The sequence below is a fragment of the Rhipicephalus sanguineus genome, chromosome 2 (assembly GCF_013339695.2).
Source record: "Rhipicephalus sanguineus isolate Rsan-2018 chromosome 2, BIME_Rsan_1.4, whole genome shotgun sequence".
Lineage (NCBI taxonomy): Eukaryota > Metazoa > Arthropoda > Arachnida > Ixodida > Ixodidae > Rhipicephalus > Rhipicephalus sanguineus.
The window spans coordinates 39,046,197-39,062,144 of record NC_051177.1 but is presented as its reverse complement, the minus strand read 5'-3'; the positions used below and the strand labels follow the sequence as shown (position 1 = coordinate 39,062,144).

The following is a 15,948-nucleotide window of genomic DNA, read 5'->3' as shown; positions in this document are numbered from 1 at the left end:
TTGCTCTGTCCACATAGAAGAGGAAGCTGTTCGCGTGGCTCCTGAGTGGCTTTACTAAAAAAACAAGGCTTCAATTCGCAAACGTTTCACTTCGCGCGAGCGGTTTGCCATTCGCCGGCGGCCACCTTGGCTAGTAAAACGTCCAGCAATACGATTGGCTGGCATCTTGTCTTACAAACAGCGTTATCCATATAGCGTTGTCGTAAATGAGGGGTCAAGTGCTAGTGATACTGTTTGCTGGACTAAAAGAATAACCACGGTCCTAATCGCGGCGGTAAAAAATACAAGACATTCATATGGTTCAGATAAATCCACATTTCGCCAGCGTGGCTTTTGAAATGCCTTCTTCTGTTTGAAACAATGTGTGTTTTGTGGATGTTAGTGCAATTGTATGTATAATGTGATTAATTATGTTGTACACAGTTGACAAAAATTGCTGTTAATATTTCCATGCAATAAAGAAAGACTGGATGTGTAGCCTAGTTGTTAAAACAATTGCTTTAGGAGCGTGGGCGCCCAGGTTAAAATCCTAACACCAATAACATTTTCTTTTTCAATCCAATGTATTAGCTTCTTCCGCCACTTCGTAAAGGGCGCTAGTGTTCCACTCTAATGCTGTAGTGCGCACTAGTTCTTCCACGGCTCCCTATAGGTCACCACGGGTCTTGCGCACTTACTGTATATGTACCAGCATATCCAGCAACTCTATGTACACTAACAAACGGACAAATCACCTAATCATATGCAGCTCCGCTGTACGAAAAATTCGGCAGATCCCACGCGTTGTGGGACTCGGTTCGATGCAAAGAAGTCAGCGAGTACTTCTATGCTGTATTTTATGGCTTTGAGCCAAACGTTACGAGGTGGAACGACGTCTTTTTGTAAGTGTAGTAGCTGTGTGCACATCGTGGGCTTACCAGGCACGTGGACAACACTGCCGTTTTAAAGGGTAACTTATGGTGCGACGTAACGTGAGCCCTCACGTTAGAGTACATACTTCCATATTATCAAAACTAAGTGCACTTTATGGTGCAATGACGTGAATATCATACGTAACTTTCGTTAAGGTATTCCTCCGGGGTCGAACAATACTTCAATATAGCGTGCTGAATCATAGGAATGCAAATGTAATGTTTCTTAGACTGATTTAAAAGCGGAGCCAGCACTTTAACCACAGACGTTAATCTAATGTGACGCCTGTATCGTAGGAGTACATATGTAGTGTTTATTGATTTCTTGTAATATTGGATAGCCAGCACAACAACCACCATTGAATATTGCACCGACATTACGCCTGCATAGGCTGTTTTTCCAAACCAGTTTATAGACCTGGCGTGGCTCTGTGGGACAATACCTGATCGCTAAGCTGAATGTTTCGGTTCGATTCCTGCTGGGATCCTAATTTTTATTCTTTCCATCCGTCGGGTCAACGCTGCAGATGTCGGTTTTTCTTAACGCTCTCGCATTTAAATTACAAATGTGTTTTCTCGCCGTTCCTTGTTAGATATAAACTGTCAGTCACCTGTGGCGCATACCCGTACACCGTGGCCTGTGGTAAACGGGTATGTTCCACACGTGTCTGGAGGTAAGGGCTTGATGACGTACGCGACAGGATTTTCACGTCATTCATGTCGTGACCCGACAGTCATATTCATGAAATCGTCTTATCCTCCCATGCCAATATTGGTCTACACCAAGTTAACGAGGCGATCATGAGAGCACCCAGTCGTAGATAGATAGATAGATAGATAGATAGATAGATAGATAGATAGATAGATAGATAGATAGATAGATAGATAGATAGATAGATAGATAGATAGATAGATAGATAGATAGATAGATAGATAGATAGATAGATAGATAGATAGATAGATAGATAGATAGATAGATAGATAGATAGATAGATAGATAGATAGATAGATAGATAGATAGATAAGATAGATAGATAGATAGATAGATAGATAGATAGATAGATAGATAGATAGATAGATAGATAGATAGATAGATAGATAGATAGATAGATAGATAGATAGATAGAAACGCTCAAAGTGCCAAAGGTTCGCTAAGAAATGCTTCGCATTCAAATATGACTGAACTGTTAAGCGCGATTACGCTGTGCTTACCTCTCTCCCAGGTGATGGCCTCGATGGGGTAGCCACCGACAGGGCAGGTGACGCGCATCGCCTCCCCCGCTACAACGGACATGTTGCCCATCCGGCGTACGAACGGAGGTCCGTGTACGTTGAGGCGCGCTGCATGCTCGGAGACGCCCACATCGTTGCCCGCGCTGCAGCGGTACAGGCCGCCGTCTTCGGCCCGGACGCCCGAGATGTTGACGAAGCTGACCACGTGGCCCTCGCTCGTCACGTAGTCGCCCATGCGGAAGCGTGCGTTCTCGGGAACGGGCAGTCCGTCCAACGACCACGTGACCTGCACGCACGCGACGACATGCGAGCGTCATTAAACAAATGCATGGACGGGCCTCGGATTGAAAACTTCAGAGTAACATCCTATTTTCTTGATTAGCGTGTGGGGCTTTCCGAGAAGCCGCTGTCACGGTACACTGGACCACACTGTGTCGTGCATCAGGCGATTGACGTCTCACATCAGATCGTTCCAACCGATCCCACAACGTCATCTTCAGCTTCGAGAGGCATCGTTCACGTAGCATAGCTCAAGCACTATCACTCTCCTTCGACCACAATTGCGTAGATTAAGCACCGAGACCAGGGTTGCCAATGGTGGCTACTTTTCGCCAAATTGGCGAATTTGACAGGCCCGTGGCGACCTAAAATTATGAATGGCGACATGGCGAATGTTTGGCGATTTTCAGCTTAGGTCTCCACTGAGTTATGCATCCTAAGCTCAGTGCCTTCCCAACGAATGAGCGGCACTATTCTCTGTATTTTTCTGGGTTTTGAGATGCACATTACGCGCCGTTCTGTATGTCCGTCCTGTAACTCCTGTATATCTCCTCAATTCATCTAGATGCTTCTAACTCAATTCATCTAGATTCATCTATATGCTTCAGAGCTTCGCTAAAGTTTCGCTTCTGAAGGGGCTAGATGACGGGTTGGTCGTGTGTTCCGGCCATTTGTTCCGCCAAAGCTCCAACTATTCTGAATAGCTTGGCGACCTATTCACCGCTGCAGTATCCCCTAATCGAGCTCGTTTAGCGAAGATGGGCGGATACACGGGTGTTCGTGCAATAAAAAATTATTTATTCAGGCATTTTCTACTGTTCTCGGTGAGCGTGTGCAATGAAAACAATTGCTATATAACATTTTACAATGTCTACCTGTTCAATTATAACGCACTGCATTGACGCGGGTAGATATAAGTGATTATATATGAAAGGGACAGTGGCGTCCGGTATCATAGTAGTTCACACTGAAAGGTATAAGACTCACTAATGAACGATACCTGTAAGAATTCTGTCTTACTACTTTCAATAAACCTGTTAATCCTTTTTTTTCATACGAGGGGATGTAAAGCTGTCTACAAACAACGCCTTCGCGGCTTTCGCCCAAGGTTTACCACACTTTTACCTTTGAAACGAGCGGACAGGCATGGAAGGATATCATGAGCGTTTTATCCTTTCATACTTGCGCCTCCGCGCACATCTTGCGGCTAGTCGGAGAACCAGGTGCACCAAGCACTCCCGTCGCGAAGGGGCGATGCGCCTGGCATTGAGAAATGTCAAGATACTTTAAGGGCTTTGAATGGCACTGTATTCTACGGGGCTATACATCAGTGAAAATTCCTATTACTAGGATATGCCGCGCACACCTAGAATGGCGACTTTTTTGGCGAAATGTCTAAAAAAATGGCGACTTTTGGCGACTGTCTGCTCGTTGTTTGGTGACATTTACTCGAAAGTCAGTGGCAACCCTGACCGAGACGGTGCTTGTACTGCCGGGGGGCTATGATACACGACAGCTGCCGCAGCGTCGCTGCACAGAGCAGGAAGCAGAGCACGTCGCTTTGATTATTGTGGCACTGGCGCCATCTTGTCCACTCTGCGCTGCGCCAGAATACATTGTAAATAGCTGAGTAAATAAGCTACGCCTAACGCTATCTTTGCCAGAGCCAGGGGCGTAGCCAAGGGGGGGGGGGTGTTGGGGGGGTTCAAACCCCACCCCCCCGAAATTTTTCAGTTTTGCTTGCGTATATAGGCACGCACACATACAAACGCACGCACGAACATACATAAAGTATGGTTGAACCCCCCCCCCCCCGAAAAAAATTTCTGGCTACGCCCCTGGCCAGAGCAACTGTCGTTAGCCACTGAATCGGAAGGCTGCTGTAAAATAGCGTAAACGGAATTATTGAAACCATGAAATGCTTCCTGTGGAGTTGCTTGTTTCTTGTGCAGGCACGTCACTAACGAGCCTCACTTCGAAGCACTTCCTGCTTTCGCACTAAAACCACCATGGCTGGTTTCTTTAGAGCGTGCATAAAGGAACTAAGATTCAATGTCTGCTTAATTTTCAATGCCTGCTTAAGGAAGTACACTATTTTGAATATTTTTTGCACTAGACAAATAAAAGTGCGCGATTAGCCTCCTGCACACTGCTTTCGCTTTTTAACAAGTGTAGAAATAGAGATTGCATTTGGTGTGTAAGCTCTCTGCTTAACTGTGGTCACGCTAATGTCTGTTTTAATCTCATCATTCTCTAAGCCTAACTCTGCCAACGTATAGCTTATTGTTTGCGTAAGTGCTGATTCTAGCGAACTAAAAATGACTTCGGGATTTTATCACGACTGAGAGAGATAATTAAACTCTGTTGCACGACCAGGCGCGCGTTCTCTTCGCCCAGAGCTCGATGACTTCCTTATTCCAAGTAGCCATGGCTTGCAGCCGGCGCCCGAGCGCTGTCCACCAGCCGAAGCTGAGGAAAAATCTTTTGAACTCCGCAACGAACTGTTATTAACCCACGCTGAATACGATGTTTGCATTTTGTAAAGAAGAACGCTAGGGAGCGGGCAAGAACGAAATCACAAGCGCGCGGAAAGCAAAAGAAGTGACAAACAATTTTCATTGGAGGCGTTATCTTTACAGCAGCGGGTAAGCTTGCTAATCATAGTGCGCAGAGTAGAGCTGTAACGCGGAAAACCCCGTGGAAAATGTTTTAATTCGAGTATATCGATCCGCAGTGAATGTAAATAGACAGGTGAGCACGATAGCATACATATGACATTACTGAAGGCTTCTCCGCAGGTTAGCGCTACATACTTATTCTGGCGAATTCCAACACCAGTTTGAAGTTGTAATCTCTAATAATCTCGCGGAAAGCATACTCGATTCCATAAAGGTATTTTTTAACGTTTCCATCCAAATCTCGTGACAAGCAGCGCGTGGTTGTCGCTTTTTTAAGAAAGACATAAACACGACGGAAATTATTCGCCTTATCTTAATTCGCTGAGCCACTGGTATTTGAACTAGTCTCGCAAGGACTAACAACCAGGTAGAAAATCATTGCGAGGCCTTTTAGATATAATCGCTCAAAGAATGGGTGCACGCGAAAAGGCAGACTCTGCTCATCGCTGTCTCGTTAAAAGTGTACTTGTTCACTCGATATTATGTCCGCGGTCATTAGTGAGTTTTGGAAACCTGAACCCTTTCCGAACTACGCATCAGATATGCAGCTACTTTGGCCCTGACAAGCCATTTGTGAAACAGCCGATAATGCTCTCCACTTGTCGGTTCCAGAAAATAGGAACGAGGCAACGCGATTAATACCAGTCGTTTGGAAGCCATCGTCTGAAACCTATGTCATAGAAATACTTGCGAACATTTGCGAGGCTATCGGAAACTCTACACTGAGAGAAGCCACAACATACAAGCGGCCACAATTGGTACACGCCTCCTGCTTGTTAGTTCGGTATTGCCTAAATCGGAACAGCCTGGAGGCTTACCCTGTCTGGTTTGTTTACTTTCACGTCCGCATTCGAACTTGTGCTTTAAATATGTATGCCGGGTTCAGCCGTGGAAGTCTCTTCTTTGCGCTTTAACGCGTACGTGTTCATGCCCCATAAAGAGAAAACTTATTATGAACTTCATTTTAATAATGTAAGAAAGGCACAACCTACCATCTCGTTGTGAAGCCATCGTTTCGTGGGTGCCTCGCACTGTATACCGATAAGCGCATAAGGCGACTACTGTCAGTCGATAATGGTTCACGTGCCAAGCGTTTGGCAAACTGGACGCGAGACGTTCGTCAAAGTCATCGATGCCCAAGGTTTCCCCTCGTGGCTCCCGCAGAGCTCCTTGTAACAAACGAGAAGTTTCAAACATTCGGAAACCGGAAGGCAGTCAATAATGATACACAAAGCGCAATCACGGTTCGTGCTACACGACGACAAGAATCAGTTAAGGAAAGTGACGAAACATTCTATGTTGGTCATTGGCGTGCTCACAAGGGGGGCAGGAAGGAGGGGGCGCCTTCCCTAATCAGCTAAGAAGGGCACCTGATCTGCCCTGTACCTTTACTCAGTAGGACTTGCCCCGTCAGTGCAGGGTTATGTCATGCAACTTTTGAACAATAACGGCCCTAGTCGTGCGCAGGGTTACCCATCAGAGGGGGGGGGGGGCAAGGTCTCATTACAGCGCCTTCCCCCACCCAAACAAAAAAAAGTTCAGTAGAAATTACAATATACCTAACAATGAATAAAAAAATGAAAATGAATGATGACGTTCTTCTCACAATGGCCTGCCTTTGGTCCTTGGCTTTCCGGGGGTAAAGAAGGGAAGTATACAGCTCTTGTAATGCAACATCAGGGGCCTTCGGCACCTATTATCGTCAAAAACATGCCTGGCCATAACCATGCTCTTTAAAAAATCACGGCACAAATGCGACCGAGTAAAAGTATGGGGCAGACTTTGAAAGCTGGGGACCATAATCAGGCCATCGTGAAAAGCACGTCATCGCCCAATTTCCAATTTTGCATCCATGGCGAAGCTTGTGTTTTTTTTTTTTCGAACTCGACCAACGGGGGTTTGGGGGGAGGGGGCAGTGTCTGCGGTCTAACTTGGCCTCTCCCCCTAAAGGAGAACCCTGCGCACGCCTATGCTAACAGAAAAACGCAAAAGCAAAACGACGCCCCCGCGTGGCTTTGGCAGAAACGGAGGTAAGTTTGACATTGCGGTGAACTACTCCCACAAAACTATGAAAGGTCGGCCGACGGGAAAACACACTCGGTCAGTCGTGTTCGGGCTATGGAAGAACATTACGGTAACAGCAAATATTGACCCTCGCGACGTTAAGGTCCATGTAGATGGTCCTCCCTACGGGATTGCGCAAGAAGAAGAAGAAGAAAAATAGCCACGAGGTGAGCCCTCGAAATGAGGGTCTATTTCTTTTCCGTTCACGGGCTGACCGGTGCAGCTGCGTCGAACGAAAGGAAGGCTCACGCATGGCATACAGGTCAAGAATAGCACAAGTGACGAATAGAAGTGGTCGATCGATACTCGGACGTCCGCAGGCGACGGCGGCGTCACGGAGGTTGAGCAAGAAACTCTGTCAATCTGACCTGGGGTAGTGGTCGTCCGGCGGCGATGCACTTGAGGGATATGGATGGGCCCGGCGACAGGGTGCGCTCCGAAAGTGTCTCGCGCAGGATGGGCGGGTCATCTGCGGAAGGAAAGAACCCCGCGGGTCGATGTGCCTGAGTTCCAAGTCAGTCGCGCAGTAACCAGAAATATGAAATAAAAGCGGACGACTTAATGCTCGCGAGAAACACGGCTAGTGGTGTTTGAGAACAACATGAGCTGTAGCCAAGAGTTCGACAAAAGTTCGTCTGGTCAGGTAACACGATGATGAAATAGTTGTGATCACTGACAAAGTCAAGGTGAAAAACACACGAGAGACGTTTCGAGAACCGTAAGAGTTCCTCGATAGCGCTCCGGTCACACTCTGGTGTGATCAAAGAACGTGTATGGGTCGGGAAACGTCTCTTGTGTGTTTTTCACCTTGATTCGGTCAGTGACCGAAAATTCCTCATCCACAAATTCAGTTGTGATAAAGGAAATGAAAAAAACAAAAAACGAGGGCGATTTGGAGAGGAATAGAAGGTTAAAGAAAGACGGAGCGATTAACGACAGCTGATCTCCAGTTAGCTACACTTTAAGATGGTATGAAATAATGAAAGATGAGAAAGGTCTATCACGACACCATAAAGTCATGTTCACAATCGCAATGTCCAACTAATACGCAGAAACATTATTTACGCTCTACGACAATGCGTCGTTCAATCCATTTCTTTTTTACAAGAAACACAAAAACGTCTTCATAGAGACTCGTGTATAAGCCATTGGTGACCGGCGCCCTAAGGTTTGCAACGCTTTATGTGAGTTAGCGGTTGTCCAGCTGGCCTATATGTAAATGATAGCCTGGGGTTCTTTACATGCGAAAGCTCCTATCTGATTACCAATCACTCAATGGTGAGGAGGATGACAGATAATTTTGACCTATTGACAGTGCAACTGAGAGGGCTTCTTTATGGTAAGTAAAACGGGGGATTTAGAAAAAAACATGGCTGGTTCCTCCGCAATAGGAATCGGTACAACACGAAAGTGAAACGTGTCTTCACGGAAGTAGTGGTTACTGTGTAAGCATATATGAGAACTTGTACAATGCCTACCGGTGTTTGGCAGCTATAGCACCGTTTGACGTGGATGCACCCAAGTTGACGCCTAGTGGCACATCTCCATCACGATGACTAACGCCCGTGATCATGATTTAATCACTGCGGTAGCTGAAGTTGTTTACATATTCCCGGACACACCGTATCCTAAGTCACGCGCAAAGATGACGTCATGTACATAATAAACACTGGTACTTGATATGCACTTCTTCAAAGCGTCGTCAATAAGGAGAGACACGGAACGTTGTGCACTCCTGAGTAATAGTGTAACCTACGCCGTTGATCATGCATACACTACCACACTGCACTTCAGCAACACATGAGGCAGAGGTTCGTAGTTTGAGCCGCGAAAGCGTGCAGGCGTTGCACTTTCCGCTGGCCTCTGTCTCGCTCCACCAAGGTTAGACATGCACGATACCAAGGCACGACATGCGACATCGTTGCCTATCTGCGGCGCTTATTGCAGCAGTTTTATTAGTCGGTGCAATCGCACTCGAAGCAGTCAGCGGCGGAGAAGCACCATTGGTGCATACGGGAGCTGCACTACCCCGACAACGAGCCGTCACACGCTAACACGAAGCGAAAGGCAGAGAACGTAAATGCGTCTAGGGGGACTCCCCGATGCCTGTGCAGCCAGTGTTCCTCGCTGGTATCGGGACGCTTTATCCATGGCCTTCAAGACTGTGCACCAGCAGGTTTCCTGCCAGCGCGCAATCTCGGAGGCCATGCTTTAACTGCGTCGTCACCGAATCGTTCCCTATCGGCGCTAGTAAGTGTCATGACGCCTTACTTGACTTCAACGCTCACAGGTGGCGGCACCGCCCTGCCCCGCCTAGCCCTGCCAACAGAGAGCAGAGTGCGAGATAGAATGTGTTTGTGAAATGTCGTGCCTGTGCCTCGGTATATAGCTTAGTCGGTAAAGCGCCGAGCGCTCATCGTCGCGGGCCGAGAGTTCGCAGGTTCGATTCCAGGCGGCGGATCTTTTCTTATAGTTTTTTCTTTCTCATCCGTTAGCGTCCACTTTATCAACGTCATATCTGTGACGGAAATACGTCACTGAAGTCTTGGTGGACCTCGGCATAAAACACTTTCAAGTTAATAAATGCAAGAAACACACTACTATAAAAGTTTGTGACTTGTTGCGCTTTGATATCCTCACAGTGATCAATTTTAGGGACAGTCTAGCACTATTCCACAGTAGGCTACGTAATACTCTGAATCGTCCACCTTTTTTTATTAAACGCTTAAGAATTCAGTGGCAAATTCTTTCATCTCTTCAAAAGTCCACTTATTTGCTCCCAGAATATCCCTGTTGGTGATGATGGTGGTGATGTTCCTACAAGCGATTTTAGCCTGGCAGACCTGGCCGGCAATTGCTCCGCCCGAGCGTTTCCACCCAGTATTATGATTGCAAGAATATCCCTGTTCACAACGCATGCACTTCACATTTCCATAGCTGAGCACCGTTCGCCAAAGAGGACTGAGCGGTCACAAACTCACCGGCGAGCGTTAGCTCTGCGGCGCCTTGTGCCGAGGACTGGTCGTTGAAGGCGTAACACTGGTACACGCCGCGGTCCTCGCGGCGGACGGGTACTACGGTGACGCTGTACGGAGCGTGGCTCACCCCGCGCAGAAGCGGCCGTTGGTTGCGGTACCACTCGACGCCGTTCACAGGGAACCCGCTCACCGAGCAGTTGAATGTGGCAGATTTGCCCACGTCCACCTTCAGGCTACGCGGTAGCACCGTCACCGACAGGGGCACTGATGTCGTCAGATGGAGCGATGCGAATACACGAACCGGGTGAGAAATGAAATGGAGGATGTAACGTTAATCTCTATAAAGTATTACTCATTCTACATGCGCATTTTGTAATGTAGCAATGCGGCCTTACCTAAACGTTAAGCAATAGTAAGGAGCAGAAGGGAGGACATTTGGGTGTGTTGGTAGTTCATCGTACTGATTCTGAAATGAGCCCTCTACGCGAACACAGACTAGATGAAGACAGGACAAGTGTTGTTGTTCCTTGACCTTGAAAAATCCTTGACCAGGGGTTGTCGCTGGAGCCAGGGTTTTGACGAGTGGTCTTGTCTTGTTCAAGGTAGACTTGCTACCTCAAAGAAGACAATGCCACTTGTCGAAACGTTCACTCCAGTGACACTTCGTGTTAAAGGATTTTTTATATCTTCAAGCTTCCATCCTCCCCTAAACTTCTGCCTCAGTACAAATCAAGGCTAGACAGCCAGTTCAGAGGTCATGAGTACCGAAAGAATACACAACCAATAAAACCGTAATAACACTAAAACGGTGACATCGCTACATGGTACGTAGAACAATCAGTCAGTAACAGAAGTATCAGCAATGCAAATGTCGCACAAAATTAAGTTACCAGACAAGTGCATTGCTCGAACCGCCACCGGTGGCCTTATGGAGAGACGGTCAGAGTTGTTTCGCACTTTTTCTCACTTTCCAACCTTGCAATTGCCGCCTATATTCTTGATTGTATTTTATATCGACCTTTTTATTTTGTATTTGGCACGCATTTTCATTGTGTTCAACGTGAAATGTGTGGGCTCAATGAAAACCATTAGGAAAACTTGGGACCTTAGCCGCATCTGAGATAGGTGTGTGTGTGTGCATACTGTGCATCCAATAAACGTGCAGACAAAAGTTTAGCCAACATCTTTATCTATGTTCATACTAGTCATTAACATGTTCAGCATAACCGTATGCGTTAGGCGCCATAGCTATATCTGTGAGGTTTCCAGCAGTAGACAGTCAGAAAGGGCATCGTTAAAAACAAGGCTAGATCAACTACAACGCGCACCTACTGAAAAGCGCATCGCGGCACCGACGCGCACTTCACGATCATTCTGTCAACCGGCACTCGACGTTGCAGACAGCAAGCATGGCCTCGCGAACATTACCTAACGCAGAGCCGACGTCAGCCTCGACTGCTTCGCAATGTTGCCGCTTCCCAAGGGACACACAGGGACAAAAAAAAAAGCAAAAAAAGAAAAGAAAGCACTGGAACAATTCAGAGACGAGGCGAAATAAATGCAAGCGAACTCTGGCTTGGCCAGATGCTTTCAGGGCGTACCGGGTGTATACAATAATAATAAGACGACAGCCCAGTGTCACGGGGCCATCTGCCTTGCAAATGAGTGTCCGATATGCCTTCTTCCCTGAATTTTTTTTCTTTTCAACGCTAGCGCTGACGCTGACATGCGTCCCACCAGAACAAAGGAGGCTTTGTGTATTTATTTAACTCTTCACGCGCGCCTGAACGGCTACACAGAAATAAACCTAAAAGAAATAAACAAAGAAGTATTATAGAGTTGTCTGCTTTGTTCCTTATTTGTACGCTGTGCTTGGCGAGAAAACATTTAGCAAACGTCTAGTCTTGTCAAAAACAGTGCGCCGTGACCTAAACTTCCAGCGCGCGTTTACTGTTATTTGTTTTTTAGAGTACGTGCGCACTTATAAAACTTTTCTGTCTCTCTTTTGTTGGTTTCAGTATTCCGAACAGTGGAGGGTTTTGCTGAAAGCTGACGCGTGGGAGAAGACTTAAACAGGGCTTTTCGCTTCGTACAGTATGTGCTTCTGCCTTTGTTTTCTCGTCAGGAATCGCCAGGTCTTGCTTTGTCATTTTTGTTCTCTCACTCTTTCTTTTACTGTCTCGCCCTCTCTCTCTCCCCCCCCCCCCCCCTTTTTTTTTGTACCTCTTGAAGCAAGCGCTTCGCCTTGAATGGCGTGCGTGCGGACTCGCTGGCGTGCCACAGGAAGGTCATGGAAACAAGAGCGTTCGAACAAGCGAATTCGGGAAAAAGACGGGCACTTAGTTCTTCACGTGTACGCATGCGCACTATACCTTGAAGCTCCAATTACCGGGTACACTTCGTAGAGTGATCGAAGGTTCTTAGCCGTCAGGTAAATTCTCCCACCAGCTTGTTTATTATTTCTTCCTTTAAAGATACGCGCTCCCAAGCAAGGTGAACTCATGAACACGGCATCGGAATTTTCTCGCTTCCTTAACCAACAAGCTGCTTAACAAGTGCGTATTTTTTTTTGTTCATCTCAATGAGAAGGATTTATTCGGCAGTGCAGTTTAACCGGAACGATAAAACTCAGAAAAACACGCTGAAATGATTGATCCGGAAAGTTGATGCGGAAAGTTTAACAATTTGTGGTTTTGAAATACAACGCCAACGTGTGCTAGTTGACCCTAACATGCATAGCTTACGTTACTTTATGTGGCATACATACTTTATTAAGGCGACATCCTTTATGTCTCATCCTAATGTGACCTCGAACGACAAGCTCGAAATGAGGCACGACGAGCCAAATGCCTCGTCGGATTCTGACGGGACGTTCCAGCCATTAAGCTTTCGCCTTCGACTCACCTTAGCGATAATTTAAGAGTTTTTACGTTGTTTGTATGTGCAATTAAGTTTTTAGTTAGCATCTCAAACTGCACCATACTTCGTTCTAGTTTTGAACACGTGGTCCCCATTTCCAATCATAACCTTGTGAGTGCCTTGAGTTTGCTTACAGGTACTTGATGTTTATTTTGGGCGCACAATTATTAACGCCTTTAAATTTGGTTTAAATTCGGTTTTAAAAACGACATCGGTGCCTTCCAGGACAGGAAACGTTTTGTCTGACTTATTCTAACAGCAGAGATGATGGACGTTATCAACATTCACAAGTGCTCTAATTGCTGGACCTGATTAGCAACATAGGCTAACTATAGCATGAAAACTTCTAGATTTGGTCGTTACGTTCTAGCTTCAGAGTCGCTACAACCAACTGAGTTTGAAAGCCGCTTAGATCGTTTCCGTTGAGGTTAACCTCCTAGCGCCGCACAAACGCCGGATAACTAATTGAAGTCACGCATATATGTCCAAGTTTTCACTAGCTGAAGTAACTACGCAAGCGAAGCAGAAAGGCTGCTCTAAAGCATGACTTTCACAAACCCCTAGAGCGTGACCTAACTAATGGGATTGAAGCTAAACTAAAATTTACGCTCGCATTACTTACAAAAAATAACAATATAAAAGCTCTAGATAAGACGATAGCTCGTTCGCTAATTCCCCTAAGCCCAGTTGCTGGCAGTCTTTACCTTCTGCCCAAGGTACACAATATAATAAGCCGGGAAGCCTCATCATTTCTAGTATGGTCAGCTTCACTGAAACTTATCTGGGTGCGTAGCAGTCAAATTAATACTATGGTTGCCTCTTTGTTTTCAATTTAAAGAGCCTAAATGAGTTCTCGGAAGTTCTCTTCTATAGCAACATTCCTGGCTGGTTAATGTCACGTCGCTGTGCACACCCGTACCACACTTAGATGACATTTCTGTTGTTATGAAAGCGTGCGGCGAATGTAACGTCGATAAGCCGATCGATGGTGAAACGATTGACACTATTATGACACTCAATCTTGAGTTAAGCAATGTCGAAATAAACAACGCTCAACAGATTCAGGCTAACTGAATTTCAACGCCGCTATGGGTAGGCCCGAACTGTGAAAGCTTATGTACAGATATTCTAGAAGACGCGTTTGTTCGCAACTCAAATCGATAGGAAATTTATTAAGATGTATTAGATATTTGTAATCATTAGGAGATGGCCAGTTGGCAATGTGCATGTGGCTAGAAACACTATTGCGCATGTGGGCGCGTCTCCGTGTGCGCGTGTTGGCTTTCATCGACGGTTACGTATACATGCTCCCCACTTTTCTTATGGTGCACAAATGTGGGTGCGCTTGCTCGTGGCCGATGACCCCCCCCCCCCCCCTACACACACTTTTTCTTTTTAATTTGACTACCCTTTGGCCTTTTACTTTGAGGAAATATATGCACACACGTTTGCTTTTTATGTTTATTTTTTGTCAGTGTAGTAAATCGTACCCGTACGCACCACTTTCACGGGGATATGTCAAGCTCCAACTGCTCCTGTCAACGGACTCTTTTCAAAAGTAGTTCCCGGGCCTCAATTTGCAATGAAATGTTTTTGTTTGTGCGTGTGCTTGCACTTTCGATTTCTATTAAAAGGACACGCGCTTGCAGTAATGTGATAACTGATAAGCGCTCTTGCAACTTTGAGTGACAGATACGAGAACGAGAAACTCACCGGTAACTTGAAGTTCGGTGTCAGTGGTGTCCGAACCGGAAGTATTGTTGACGAAGCAAGTATAAATTCCGGCATCGGTCAGGGTCACCTAAAAAGAACAGGGTAAAGTTTACGTTCATGCAATGGATGGGCTTGAAGTGTGGCTTGGCTTAATACGTTGCTGTATGCCACAATCAGCCAGACCTTTTTTCTCCTTTTTTTTAAAGGCTTGCGTTGTCTTCGAATTATTCGAATTAGGTTTTCAATTAGGGAACCCCAACTGTATTTTACCTGATGACATGCGGTTGCATTGTTCGGTTCTCAATCCGGACATTTAACAACAGAGAACGCTAGTATTGAAATATATTGCTACCGTAAAAAAAAGTGGCGTAGGCCATCTGGCTTTAGAGAAGCAGACGCTGCCCCGAAAAAAGATGGCCGAACGTGCCTTGATGATTTCTCAGAATGGTGACGTACGCAAGCATACATTAAAACAATGTTTGCGCTCTATCTTTACTTATATATTACATTAAACAATGGAGTGGCTGTTGCATGCAAGTCAAGTTGTCACTAACCGGTAAAGAGTGCAATCATGAAGAAACGTGCTTCAATTCACGTCATGCTATAGTCTGTTCCTTCGTTAGCATGCGGCCGCGCCGCAAGCACCGATTTTTTGCAGTCATCATAGTTTAACAAGAGCTATGGGGCCGCATTTCGTTAACGATTCTCTCTCTTCAGTCTTTTTTTCTTACTTTGCTTTTTTAATTATAGAGGTGAGTTGGGCCAACGCCATCGATGACAGCGTTGTGATGTCATGCTAGCAGCTGAATAAGAACGAAGGAAAAATAATTGCACTGGGTATGAAAAACAACCGCTGCAAAGCGTGGGCCCAGACAGGCCCAGCGGAAATTGACGGGTTGTTCGATGCACGCGCGAGGAGCGGGCTGCACGTGCCTGGTTGATGACGAGCGTGCCGTCGAGGTGTAGGAAGCGGCCCCCTTGAAGCACGGGCAGCGCTTGCCCCCGCACCTTGCGAAACCACTGGTAGCTGGGCACCGGGTTCCCCTGAGCTGCGCACGGCATCTGCGCCGAGCGGCCCTGGTCGGCCCGCACTTGCCGCCTGCTGTCTATGATCCGAGGAGACATGGCGAACGACTCTGCGAGAGAAGCCCGACGCAGTGACTCAGAATGACA

The 15,948-nt window shown here is 46.4% G+C and overlaps 1 protein-coding gene across 1 annotated transcript in view; it reads right to left on the bottom strand.

The window, feature by feature from the left end:
• LOC119381547 (Down syndrome cell adhesion molecule-like protein Dscam2) overlaps positions 1-15,948 on the bottom strand; it is a 381,434-nt gene that overhangs the window by 50,501 nt on the left and 314,985 nt on the right. The window contains 5 exon segments of the mRNA XM_049412821.1: positions 2,124-2,430; positions 7,534-7,634; positions 10,147-10,407; positions 14,776-14,863; positions 15,709-15,911. Of these exon segments, the coding sequence (XP_049268778.1) occupies positions 2,124-2,430; positions 7,534-7,634; positions 10,147-10,407; positions 14,776-14,863; positions 15,709-15,911 (960 nt within the window).